General features: G+C 43.6%; 1 protein-coding gene across 3 annotated transcripts in view; it reads right to left on the reverse strand.

The window, feature by feature from the left end:
* Dym (dymeclin) overlaps window positions 1-14,546 on the reverse strand; it is a 288,571-nt gene that overhangs the window by 42,961 nt on the left and 231,064 nt on the right. For 2 of the 3 annotated variants that reach the window (XM_048419152.3, XM_048419153.3), the window contains exon 16: window positions 8,000-8,113. The exons of the other annotated variant lie outside the window; for it this stretch is intronic. In XM_048419152.3, coding sequence (XP_048275109.1) covers window positions 8,000-8,113 — 114 coding nt within the window. The remainder of the gene's footprint in view (window positions 1-7,999; window positions 8,114-14,546) is intronic. 3 annotated transcript variants of the gene reach the window in all.

Raw genomic sequence — 14,546 nt, forward strand, 5'->3', positions numbered from 1 at the left:
GACCTGGTCTTCAAATGCCATGCATTCCTAACCCTCCCATGACACAGATGATGAACTGAACCCACGGAAAGGGGGAACCAGGTACCTTATGCTCTCACGTATGAGGTGGTGTAGCAGCAAGCACACACGGGACTGGAAGACTTCTGTTCCACTCCCATGCCATTCACAGTGCTTAGTGGGCGAAATGGGTGAAGCAAGAGTTTTGTGCCACAGCTACGAATGCAGCCTGTGAAGGACATGCTAACTCTACTCTTACCAAACCCCAGATGAGAAACAAGCAAAAGCATTCCAGAGCTTGTTCTTTATTCTCTTGTCTAAGCACGAAGGTCCGGAAAACACGATGACCTAGTGTTGCCTTTCCCAGACTTCACGGAACACCAGTAAAAAGAGAATGTTTAGATTGATATTAACACTATTTACTTTGAACAGCCCAGTTGTTTAACTGTATAGACAAATTTAGCCAATGAGTATACATTCCCACACAGACTATTATGCAAATATTTTAGAAGACTATATCAAATAATATTTGATTGAAAACTATTTTATTTGGTTGAATGTCAATTACTGTGCCATGGACTTCTAGATCTTAATGCTTACTTGTCCAAAATTGGAAGGGTAATTCTACAAATTGAGTTTTCATTCTTCAATGAAGGACATTTCAAAACTCATCTGCTCAGCTGATGAGTAAATTCATGAATTCTATGATCTTCCTAAGTCAAGATAGTCAAAAAGCTGCAATGTAATGCTTTAATATAGATGGTAAATCACTATATAGACACTATTTCACACTTTTCCATATTAAAAATGCATCTTATTAAAATAGTATTTCCAATTTGAAATCTATTCCTACAAGTTGAGCACATAAAGCTATTATTATATGCCAATGTTGCTTTTATACATATAAACGAACTGCCCTGAATGAACCTGATCACATGCACATGGCACACCAACACTATTCAACATAGAATTTTTTCAATCAACTTCAGATACTGTAGCATCCTGTGAATTAAATTCTCAATGTTTTATGTGATTTAATTTAATATAAACACTTGACTTGCCCTAAAATGATTAAAATAAATTGAGGCAAGGCTTGGTTTTAAGACTAAACAGCCTTTTTGATTCCCCCGAGTAACATCTGCGGTAATGACCGGTTCCCATTTAGATCAACAGAGCATGACCCACTACTTGTGAGTAAATGGAACTTCAGCTTCTCTTCTGTACGGGTGATGGACTGTTTTGTTTTCTGTTTTTAAACCGAACCATCCATCTTCCAACCTCTGTAACCACTGACTGCGGTGGCAAGCTGAGCCCAGGGATAAATATCCATGTTCCAGAACAAAACTACCTGTCTGACGTAAAGGATTTACCAGTGCCCTTGGCCTTAATAGTGTATTACTTTAAGTAAGGGTTAATGTCTCTGGGTTCCCCACAAACCAATTAATTTCCCTGTTGGCCAAAACATGAAGAAGGCTGCATTTCCCTGTATATGTGACTGTCTCAAAGAACCATTTCTTCTTGAGTACAGTATAATAAAAAGACAATACATCCACATTCGAGTATGTGCCTTGCACACTGTAATTTAATTTGCTCTAAAGTCACTATTATAGGTCAACCTTCACTATTTTCTATGGCCCATGGAAGTGTTCTTGGGCAAAGAGTGTTTATTAAAGGAGCTAGAAAACAAATCAGGCATTGCAGCATGAGCCAAGGACACAGGGAGTGAGGGTGAAGTGAAAGAAAGAGTCCAGGCATACCAGAAAGAGACAGCTACAGAAGAGGGAAGGGACCTGGGGACCACAGCAGAGACAGAGCACTAGCTATTAATGGAAGAGAGGGAGGAGGGAAAGGAAGGTGCAGAATGTTTTGGCAAAAGGTGGCCCAGCCCCCTGCCAGGTCTGCAGCATTGCACAGAGCAAAGAAGTACTAAGAATAAGGTGGGGTATGTCACAGGACAGGGAAAGCAACCCCAGGGGTCCACTGACCAAAGATAAAAAAATCTGGGCAAAAATAAACAAACTAAAACCTACAGAGTCAACTATGAAGTCTTCCCTTGAGAAACACCACAATGGTAAGGTCCTCATGGTGTCAGCCAGACCTACTGATGGATGGTAAAATCAGTGGCCACACTCTAAGACGAAACTAGGTACCAGTAAAGATGTCAAGTGTCACTCCCAAGACATTTACCATTTACAAAGGAACAAATAGTCACGCTTCACTGGAGAAGCCTGGAGAGACCAAACAACACTTCTAGAAAAGAGACCTGCAGACACCACACACCTGACCGTGCTGCATGAGGGCAGTATGCTTCTGGGGCCACATACGAGCAGCCTCAATAGAACCACGAGATTCTCCTGAAAATCAGAAAAACCCCAAATACAACAGAAGTGACCAGGACCCATCAGAAATGTTATGAGCAGAAAAGAGAGAGGAGGACAAAGGACAGAGGAGGAGCCGGAGAAGCAGCAGTTGCCAGTGTGGCTCATGCAGAGCAGGCTGGGGAGGCAAAGGCCACTGTTCCGTCAGTCACTGCTTTCTCACGGCCTTTGTTTACAGTTTCGTTAGTGCATCTTTCCCACAACCGTAAGCTCTGTGCGAGCAGGGCTCATTTGTTTTGTCCTCTGCTGTATCCACTGTGTCTAGGACAGTGTCAGAACAGAGAGAGGCAGTTACAGACACTCCAATTTCAGAAGATGGAAGGAAAAAAAAAACTGTAAAGCATGCTTGAAGGCACAGTATTTTTGACTCCTCGACCCCAAGATGTTAAGAGGCCCATGTGCCCCACAGAGTACAAAACATGGGCTGTCCACCTCTCTGCTCGCTTCATGGACTGAGCTAGGCAGCAGGGGCTGCAGGGGAGCGACATTCCCTGCTCGCAATTGACCTACTACTGGTGGAGTGGAAACCATTAAACATCTAAAGACAGGGCAGAAGTGGACAGATGCAGGTATAAAGTGCTCTGTGAATTTTAAGGAGAGAGACATGTGGATGGAAGAATAGAAACAAAGTCTTCAGAAATCCTTTGAAATTCAGCTGGGCCTTGAAGTGACATTCAGAGTGTGGGTAAGTGAAAGGCCCAGGTAAAAGGGAATGACACATCCAGATGACAGAGGGGAAAAGACGAGTGAGCTGCAGGAGCAAATCCACAAAGGCAGGCGAGAAGGACACAGATGCAGAGTTGCTGGGAGTCGGGGGGGGGGCAGGGTGATGAGGAATGGGTTGGTGGGGGCCACTGGGAGATGAGGGGAGTGTGAGCTGTCTAGAATCCCAGAGTAAGAACTTCTGACTATCTGCTGGTAATAGGGCACTGTTCTGTACAACTCAGCATGGATACAAAAAAGACAAATTCTGAACTCTGAGAGTCACAAGAAATCTATGGTACAATTCCGTGCAGCCTTCCATCATAAGACTTTGTGTGTGCTTGTATGCATATGTGTCTGTGTACGTGGAGTGTTGTAAGCATATGTGCTCGTGTGTATACACATGTGTGGAGGGCAGAGGTATCAGGTGTCTTCCTTAATTACTCTCTTATTATTATTAGTGTGTGGTGTGCATTCACACACGTAGTGTTGGCATCAGGAACCTTGTCCCTCTGCTCTCCATTTTATTTATGAACCCAGAGCTCACAGACACAGCTAGACTCTAGCTAGCTTGTTCTAGGATGTTCGATTGACACCTTGTGAATGCTGTAACTACAGGTAGCTACCATGCCCACCCAGCATTACTCTTGGAGACTGGAACTCCTATCCTCACACTTGGACAGCAAATGTTTCGCCCAGTGAACCATCTCCCCAGCCCCTCCATTTTATTTTTGAGACAGTGTCTCTTGTTGAATCTGGTGTAGCAGGCTTTCTTTTGGGCCACCAATCAGCTCCCAAATAATGACACAAAGACTTATTAGTTATGAATGCTTGTTTCTTATTAGCCCTTATAACTTAATTTAACATGTTTCTATTCATCTACATTTTGCCTCAGGCCTTTTCATCCTTCTTTCATTTTATATGTCCTATTCCATGTCTGTCTGTCTGTCAGTTGCCTGCCTGGCTGGCCCTGGGCGTCTCCCTCTCTTTCTTTCTTGTTCTCTCCTGTTTTCTCTCAAGCCTAGATTCACCCTCCTACTTATTCTCTCTGCCCACCAGCCCTGCCTATCCCTCTATTGCTTTGTTATTGGCTGTTCATCTTTTTATTAGACTACTCAGGTGACTTAGGTAGGCAAGGCAACACATCTTCACACTGTTAAACAAAGGCAGCATAAACAAATGTAACACATCTTTGTTTAAAGTAATATTCCACAACAACCTACAGTGCATCAAGACTAGCTAACAATGGCTTGCAGGGATCCACCTGTCTCTACCATCCCAGCCCTGGGGCTGCAAATGTGTGCCTCTGAGCCCAGCTTTTCACATGGGTGCTTATAGATCTTCATGCTTGTGGAGCAAGTAGTTTACCAATGGAGCAATCCTTCAAGCTCCTATAGGACTTCTTTTAACCTACCTCTCCCATGCCCGCGGGTCACATGATATTCTGACATTTGCTCCCAGACTTTGCTGCAGGTATCTCATTAAGTGGTCAAGAAGACACACACTGATTGCTTCAAAATCTTAGTAGTGAAAAGGCACCTTCTTTAAGAGAACAAAAGCTCTCTTGGTCCAATTTCCACCCAAAGATGAAATGCCCGATTCTTCTACGATAGATTCTTTGTAGTAGTTGGACACTGTATCTCCTGGGGTCCTCTCTTCCTCAGATTCTAACACCCTCCCTCCTCATCTCACATGATAGACTGCAACTTCATCTGATTCTCTGGCTCACACTTGGGTTTACTAACATGTTAGCTAACCATGATCTCAGACTAACCCTAACATACAAATGCTCTTTATCACAACACAGGTTAGTACAGGTGAAAATGATGCCTGGAGAAAGGCTGCTTTGGAGATGTTGTTGTTAGGCACAGCTCCACACCTGAACATTATTCGATGTCTAGAGATGCTAGCCCTGCTTGAGTTCCTGCTCTGACTGCCTTAGATAATGGAATAAACCCTTTCTTCCTTTTGGTAAGGTGCTTTATCTCAGCAATGGAAACCCTAACCAAGATATCTAGCAATCTCAGTATTGGATATATTTCTAAAGTAGTCACCTCCTACTTTCCTGCCTGCCTCATTCTTCATAACAGCCACGAAGTGGAATCAACCCAGGGGGTGTGGGCAAGTGAATGGATAAGGACATGTGGTATACACACAATGGAATATTACTTGACTCTAAACAATTCTGCCATTTATAGCAATGTGGATGGGAGGTGGAAATAAGCCAGGCACACAAAGACAAACATCGTATGTTCTTACTTATATGTGGAAGAACAACATTGGTCTGAGACAAGAGGGGTGTAGAAGAGTGGTTATTGGAGAAAACAAGAGTGTGTGGGAGGGGGATAGTTCATAAAAAAATGGGGTGAACAACTTTTAGCACAGTAGAACTACTATGGTTGACACTAATAAAGTGAATATTTCATATCAGCTTAAAGTGAGAGTTTTTGGATGTTCCCAGAACAAATAGCAAATATCTGAGGTCGAAGGATATGCTACTGCCCTAATCTGACCACACACATGAACACGTGTATTAAAATGTAATATATACATTTATTGCATCAAATAAAAAATACAGTAAAAAAAATCAAATAAAAGGATTAGTACCCTCTTTGCTATTCATTTACTTATCTTGGGCTTCAATTTTGTTTAAAGGACATACTCAACCAACTCAATGAGAGAGACAGAAACAAGGCCATACTGAGAATGGGAGAATGTGTAAGTAAGTAATCTTGTCCTTTCTTTCTAGACTGAAGATCTTAGATTGTTCCTTGCTCCTCTGGATTCACGTCATTCCCAGCATAGTCTGCTGCTGCCTGAGCAGGTTTAGACTGCTCCTCTGCCTCTTACACATAGGCCACAGCATCTTTAGACCCTGTGCTGCACTGCCTGTTGTCACTAAACCCTCTCTCCCCTTCATGCTATCCAGCGGGGCAAGGGCTGAGAGCCTGATGTGGCAGTTGTCAGCAGAACTCTGCAGGGCTTGGCCATAGGCCATGGCAATGAAGGTGGTGCATACATGCCCCAAAGGACACAGGAAACCCAGGTCTAGCGACAGTGGTGGGCAGGCCTGTGGACTCCAGCTGAGGCACTATCACACTGGGGATGACGTCCTTGCAGCGGCTGTAGTTTCCCTCCACTGTGCTCCCTCAGGCATTTCTGAGATTTTGAGTTCTTCACATTAGATCATTATCTACTGAAACCAGGGGTTTTATTTCTCTGGTGGGTTTGGTAGGTTAAACAGAAGCTACTCATACGAATCAAACACAGGACTTCCTGAGAGCCACAGAACAGGGAAGTTGTGACATGATAGTCACTATCATTAAAGTGCTCCAGAGCCTTCCGTGAGCTGCTGCAAACTTCAGCATCCCTGGGGGCCTTGACCAGCTCAGGCCCAGAAACGAGGGACTTCCTCATGCAGCGGAGCATTTGGTGGGCATGCTGAGAGGGACTAGGTAGGTTTGTGGGTTGCTGGGGAGCACTGTAGACTCCTTCAGGCATCTCAGTACAGTAATGAAATATTGAACAACACAGCTGGTGGAGGCCAGGGGCTCTCGCTCGAGAGAAGCCTCCAAAGCAACTGTGGTATCATGAGAAGAAGAGCATTCTGGGAAATACACAACCTTGGCTCTCCTCTGTAGCCTACAGAAGATCAGAGAGGAGGCTAGGGATGCAGACCTCGAAACGCCTTTCTATTTGCTTACATGAAACCATTAGCGACTGGGTGGGCAACAGTTTTGTTTAATTTCCACCCTCTTGAGCAACATTCTTCCTTGTTACAAGCTACATATATGTTCAGTAAAATGTCTTGCTTCTAGCCTACAGATGTAAGTTCTCTGTTACCATAAACTAAAAAGTGAATTGTCTTATAGTTTGTTGTATTTTCTGAGAGAGAAAACTGACCCCAGAAATCTAAGTTTTAGTGCTGGTGAGATGACTCAGAGGCACAAGCCACCATACTGGGCTCTAGGCAGTGGTTCTCAACCTGTGGGTCATGACTTTTTTGGGGGTCAAATGACCCTTTTGTAGGAGTTATATAAGACCATCAGAAAACAGATATTTACATCATAATTCATAATTGTAGCAAAATTAGTTATGAATAGCAACAAAAATAATTTTATAGTTAGGTGGTCACCACAACATGAAGAACTGGATTGAAGGGTCACAGCATTAGGAAGGCTGAGAACCATGGCTCTAAGTGATCAGTTCTGAGGCATGGACTTTCACCCATGAGTACACTTCAAGAGTGCCTCTGCCACACAAACAAAGTATTTTCTTAAAATGCATTATTTTCCCTATTTCCACGAAGCACTTTTCTTTCCACTACCGTACACAGGCATGTAGTAAGCAGTGTATGGACTGCAAGCAAGGGCTCCGGAGCTAGACTGCCGGGGCCTGCACAGCTCAACCACTCTCCAGTTTTACTGCTCTGTTTAATCACCTTTCCATGCTGGTCCCTTCGCCTGGCGGCTTCAGTTGCTGACACTAGCTACCTGAGAAAGGTGTTGAATGAGGTAATACACTCAGATGTTGAGGCCCCAGAAGGACATGGGGAGGCACTCATAAGCACCGGGACCCACAGAAATTGGCATCTTCACCACCTCCACCTTCCCTTTAGTTTTGGTGATGTTTGTATGACTCAGTTTGTTTGACTGGGTTAAAAGTACACTTGTTAACTGTATGCATTGCACATGGGGTGTGGGGAGTTATTCCTGAGGTACTCAATGATGTGAAGGTATATCCGCCTGTTCTCTTCTGAACTTCAGCTTCGGTATGAGGGCGGAGCACAGCAAATATTTAGTCTCTCTGAATTTATGAGCACTGGGTAAGCGGTATGATTCAGAGTAATGCCTGCTAGATGCTGCTATGTGCATCCAACGCTCAACAGCCAGTGTCAACAGAGAACTTTTTAAACAGCGTACCTTTAGTCTGTCTTTGGGCAGCGCCACGACCCCTTGTTTAATGATTTCCAAGACTCTTTCCACTGACAGTTCAGCTCCAGCTTGTAGCAGCCTTGAACTAAAGAAGGAGATCACCTGGAATGAAAGAACCATTACAGAAAGACTTATTTATCGCATGTGTTTTATCTGCATGTATGTATGTGCACTTATGTATGCCTGGTGTCCACAGAGGTCAGAAGAGGGTGTCAGATACCCAGGAACTGGAGTTACAGATGGTTGTAAACTAGCATGTGGGTGTTGGGAATTGAACCCAGGCCCTCTGGAGGAGCAGTCAGTGCTCTTAACCGCTGAGCCATCTCTCCAGCCCCCAATCAATCATTTTTTACAGTCCTCCTGCTCAACATCCCAAGTAGCTGGGATTACAGATGTGTGCACCAAAAGGCACATATTAAACAAGCAGCTGTCTGGGAAGTATTTTCAGTGAGGCCCTTCGTACCTGGAAATCAGTGCTTCCCACTTCTACTTTAAAGGGACCGGATTCTGTTTATCTGACCTCGTAGCATAGATCTCTCTTTATAGGGTTTGATGGCCAAGAAGTCTTAACAGGAAAAGAATCTTAGGTAATGGCTGAAATGCTATTTGGGGATTATCTACGAGTTAAGCTCATCTGCAGCATTCTTTTTTCCCTTGTTCTCGCCCCCCCCCCCCCCCCCGGCTTTCAAGACAGGGTTTCTTTGTGTAGCCCGGCTGTGCTGTAACTTATTTTGTAGACCAGGCTGGCCTTGAACTCACAGAGATCCATGTGCCTCTGCCTCCTGAGTGGTGGGATTAAAGGCATGCGCCACCACTGCCCATGCTTATTCTGGACAAGAGGGATAACCAACAGTCAGCCACCATCGTGTTTATCTGATGTTACCAAGAGTCTGAACTATGCAGTAAGATGCTAACATAGCTCCATCCCAGATCACCTGACATTTGTAATTGAAAAGTGGGGTGGGGTCTCATACTGGGTGTAGCTTGCCTTGAAAGTATGAAGAGCAGAGTTCAGTTCCTAGAACCCACATAAAAGATCCGGATGTAGAGGCCCGTGCCTGTGACCCTAACACTGGGGAAGCAGAATAGGAGGATTCCTGGGGCTGGTGGGCCAGCCAGTTGACCCTACTTGGTGAGTTTCAGGTCACTGAGACCCTGCCTCAGAAAAGAAAAAGCGAAAAAGGAAGGTGCTGCGTCTGAGGAATGACCCCTGATCTCCACATTCGTGCAGACACACACACACTTGCACCTGCACAGAAACATAAACACATACCAAAATAAAGCCCAGACCAAATGAAAGGGGAGCAGAGAATGCAGTTTAGTATTAGAATGCTCACTAGCTTGTGTGAAGCCTGGGCTCAATCTTGAGTTCTGCAGAACCCATGCCAACCAACCAGTCCAACAAACCACAAAGAATGCCATCACCATTTCCCAGAAATTATTAATAAAAGCAGAATGTTACAGATCAGGAAGACTGCTGACCCTTTCACTCAAAAGGGGAACAGCAGTTATAGCCAGACATGCAAAAATAGAAAATTTATTTCTAAAGGTTGAACACTGCGCTGACGAGACAGCCTAGCAGGTAGAGGCACTGCTACCAAATCAGAAGACCTGAATTGGATCTCTAAGATCCAATGGTGGAAGGAAGGGACCAATCCCTAAGTTTTTGTTTCATTATTCATAGCAACCACAGTTCCCCCTTCCTCCCACACTCCTCCACCTTCCCTCATCCCTCCCCATCCACTGCTCAGAAAGGGTAAGGCTTCCCATGGGGAGTTAACAAAGTCTTACATATCAAGTTGAAGCAGGACCAAGGCCCTTCCCCCTGTATGGAGGCTGAGGAGGGTATCCTCTACAGAGAATGGGCTCCAAAAAGCCAGTTCATTACTAGGGATAAATTCGGGTCCCAATGCCAATGGCCCCACAGACTTGCCAAGCTATGGAACTGTCACCAACATTCAGAAGGCCTTCATAGTTCTTATGAGGGTTCCCTGTCAGTCCAGAGTTAGTGAGCTCCCACTAGCTTAGGTTATCTCTGTGGGTGCTGTGGGACAATAGTCTGTACCCTGTCACTTGTATTTTAAATAAATGCTGATTGGTCAGTAGCCAGGCAGGAAGTAGAGACGGGGCAATCAGGCAGGAAGTAGAGGTGGGGCAATGAGAATTCTGGGAAGAGGGAAGTTTCAGTCGTCACTCAGACACAGAGAAAGCCAGACAAAGAGCATGCAAGATATGATTGCCTTGCCAAAAAAGGTACCAAGCCACGTGGCTAACACAGACAAGTATTATGGGCTAATATAAGCTACAAAAGTTATTAAGCCTGAGCTACTAGGCCAATCAGTTTATAATTAATGTAGACCTCTATGTGATTTCTTTGGAACTTAATGACTGCAAGACCGAGAGGGAAAGAAAATCTCAGTCAACAGAATGGAGCCCAACGTGGGGCTGAACAAATCCAGTTAAAAGTCTGAGAGAGCTTGGAAAGTAATTCTAGACAGAAAAGAATGGAGTTAAGCACAGCTTATTGATAGCCCAAACAGTGGGCTCTGTTTGCCAGAGAGGCTCCCTGACACAGCTTTAGCTGCAAAACCTTTGCAGCCTTTTTAAGAGGCTCTGCCACAAACCACTTAAATGATGATTATGAATAGCCTACTGCATGTTTCTTGGTGGTGGCACAGACCTTGAAATGCCAGAGTTGTGGCAATAAATACAGTTCTGGCTAGTACCTCCACCATGAAGCTAGATTCTCAGAAAGCTAAGGAATGGGATGGATCTAGCCATCAAAGCCACAACTTTAATCCTAGCCATATCGCTTAGCAAATTAAAGACTCATGTGGTCAGAAAAAGAGAGATATACAGTAAAGACAGATTCAAATATGAAGAAAACCTCTAAAGGATTTACTGGGTGTTTAAAAATATATGTAGGCTTGGTAGAAAAAAAATAAAATTCTTAAAATAAAAAAGAAATAAAGAGAGAGTAGTTGAGTGTGGTGGCACATACCTTTAATCCCAATGCTTGGGAGGCAGAGGCAGACTGACCTCTGTGAGTTCAAGGACAACCTGGTCTACAGAGTGAATTCCAGGACAGCCAAAGGTACAGAGAGAAACCCTGCCTCAAAAAGACAAAAATTAAAAATAAAAGAAAGACAGGTTAAAAATAAAGCCATGTTAAAGATAAAAAATACACAGAGAGTCTGGATACTGTATGTTATTGTATTGTCTTTAAATTGTTTGATGACTGAGAAAGGAGCAAAAGCTGCTAAAAGACATTTGATTATAAATGCTGCTGGATTAACCCAATATATATATTTTAAAAATGCTTTGACTTTAATATTTAAGTCAAAAGATATGTTACTTTGGAGAAGAGGTTTTGCTCTTGTTTCCACAGGAAATGGGGGACTGTGTATTCATTCTGTGTTAAAAAAAATCAGGTTTGACCAAGGAAGACCCCCTGAGAAATCTCCAATAGGAGGAATGGCCCACATGTCTAAGTTCTATATCCAGAACAGCTTAAAGACCGCTGTCTGAGAAGATCAAGCCTCACAGGATACTCCAGTCAAGACTTGACCATAACTCTAAATTTCTTTAGGTTTCCATATGATTAACAGTGCACTCAATTAGCAAGAAAACTACACCCACATTTCCAAAAAAATGGATTATGAATGTTTGTCTTTCTTTAGACTGTTATAAGTTGTTATGGATAATGGTCAGTAGAAAAGCTCAACAAAGGAGATTCGATCAGAATTCTTGTTTAAAAAAGGGGGGGGGGAAGTGCTCTGGGACAGTGGTCTGTATCCTGTCACTTGTATTTTAAATAAACGCTTTTCCTGAATCTAGGTCTGTTGTCTGTTTTTACAAATAAAGTTTTATTGACATGCAGCCATGCCCACTGGCTTCTGTATTCCCTATGGCAGTTACTGTACTACAACCTCAGAATTGAGTAGTTGTGATGAGACTGGAATCCCTAAACCCCCAACGCTTTCTATTTGTCCACTTACAGAATAGTTTATTAATCCCTTCTTTGAAAAACACATTATTATTATTTGTTTTGTTTTTGAGGCAAGGTTTCATTACATAGCCTTGCTTGGAACCCACAGAGATCTGCCTGCCTCTGCCTCCCAAGTGCTAGGATCAAAGATGTATCCCACAATGTTTGGCATTTGGCTGAAAGCCATACAGTGGATCAACAGAAAAAAAAAAAGCTTTTTATGGTTTCTTTAACTTTTACCACTTTGGGAACTCGTCCTTTTTCCCCTGGATATGTGTTGTTTGTGTGTAGAGGCCAGAATCAATGTCAGTTACCTTCCTCAATTGCTCTCCACTTTACTTTCTGAGACAGGGTCTCTCACTGAAGCTGGAACTTGCTGATTATATGGCCAGCAAAGACGAGACTGACTGGTCAGCAAAGCCCATGGATCCTCCTGCCTCTGTTCCCCCCTCAGGGCTGGTATTTCAGGTGCATGCCAGCACATTTGGCTTTTACATGGGTGCTAGGGAATCAAATTCAGTCCCCAACAATGCTATCGTCTACTACCTCAATTCTTTTTGTAGAGTCAAGTTTTTGCCAAGTGTGGATTTTTGTTTAGATAAGTTCCTTAGGATTTCTTGCAGAGTATCTCTAGTAGCAGGAGGCTTTCTCTGTCTGAAAATATCTTTATTATGGTCTAGATTCCAAAGACTGTCTCTGTGGAGCACAGATTCCAGATCACCAAGACTTCCCTGTCTCACTTTAAAGTGTCATTCACTGCTGTACGTGCTGATTTGACAAGGAGATTCCTGGTACAGCCCTCTTCTGTTCTCAATGCTTGCCAGTATACGGCTTCTCTGTTCTCTAACTCTACTTAAGACCGTATTTTCTTTTCTTTACATTTTAGATATTAGATAGTATGTGGGTATTAAGTGGACTTACCCTGCCTGGAGTTCTCTGAGAGTCTTGGATCTGTGCTTAGATACCTCTTTTTTTCCTCTCTCTCCATTTGATTTTTTGAGACAGGGTTGCTCTGCGTGTAGTCCTCCTGGAGGCCCTGGAACTCACTCTGTAGACCAGGCTGGCTTCAAACTCACAGAGATCCACCTGCTTCTGCCTCCTGAGTGCTGGGATTAAAGACTTGTTCCTTCTCTTTTCTTTCTGACACCAATTACAGCATGCTGGAGCATCTGATGTCATCTTACAGCTCTTAGATATTCCATTCCCATTTTCCACATTTTTCTTTGTGTTTGTTAGCATTATTTCTAGTGATCTATCTTTAGCAATTATATCCCCTATCCCTTGGCTACACCCAGGCCTACTGATGAGCAAGTCACAGCAATTCTTTGACACAGCATTCCCAATTAATTTATTTTTCTTGCAGTGTCTGTCTCTGGGATTCTCTAGCTGTTTACACATGCCACCACCTTTCACACCAGGTCAGGAGTTGGTAACCCTTTTCTATAAAGGACAAGGGAGAAAGTACCACAAGGCCTGCGAGTCACAGCAGAGGCTCTATTATACAGTCTTCTTTACAGTTGTTGATGATGCTGTTCTCAGTTCAGAGGCTGTACAAGCCATGCCTCGGTCTGGATTTGGCTGGGGGTCATGCATTGTTGATAGTCCTCTTAGACAACTTAATGAGAGTAATCATATATTAGGTGCTTGGTTGATAGTTTTAACATCTGAATTGTCACTCAGCCTATTTGTTGTTTCTTGATTTTTCTGTTTTTCTTTTTTTTTTGTTTCTTTTTCTGGATATTTTTGGTCTGTGTTTGGTTGAGTACTGGACACTATGTGGAGAGCTATGGAGACTGAGGTGACCTCGATACTGGGCCAGATTTGAGGATGAACTAATTTATTCAGAAGGTTAACTGGATTTGAGACTTCTGTTGCTATGGCTCCTTTCAGTGTACCACTCCATCTAATGAGCTTCCTCCTTAGGACCTTCAGTTGCACAGCTTCTCAGCAGTCACACTGGACCTTCTGCGTTTGGATGTCCCTGTATGTCTGGGCTATGGAACCTGGTTGTTGATTCTTCTTCAGCGGTGGATGGCTGTTGCTTATGACCTAACACTTGCTAGGCCAGTGGCAGAAGGCAGTGGTTCTGAGTTACCCTGGATCTGCTATTCTAAGACTAAGTAGTTAAGGAGGTCATATGTGTAGGGCTGGCTGTGACAGGCAAATACCCCACTGTGAGTTCTGTGATAGACAGACACCTCTAATGGCGTTCTTAGAGGCTGGTGCAGCTTTTCACCCTTCCTCCCAACAGGTGTTGTCTTCTTCCATTTTCCCCAGTAACCATGTAGCCTAGGGGCAATGAAGTGTGGTACCCACAACAGCTGAAGATTTCTGCACCCCTGTGAGAAAAGGGTCATGGGGACACATATTATTTCATGTCTGCAGCTCCTTAGGAAACTACCAGTTCACTATAAAACATATTTGAGTATAAATTATCCATATTTGGGTGTCCTCAGTGTCTTGTCTTGCTATCCTCGTTCACTGTATGGCAGCGATCTGGTCCTTCTTGCCGTGTCACAGAGGTGCAGTCCTGGCATCTCACCTTAA

This window comes from Myodes glareolus, chromosome 13, assembly GCF_982192425.1.
Source record: "Myodes glareolus chromosome 13, mMyoGla1.1, whole genome shotgun sequence".
NCBI classification, from domain to species: domain Eukaryota; kingdom Metazoa; phylum Chordata; class Mammalia; order Rodentia; family Cricetidae; genus Myodes; species Myodes glareolus.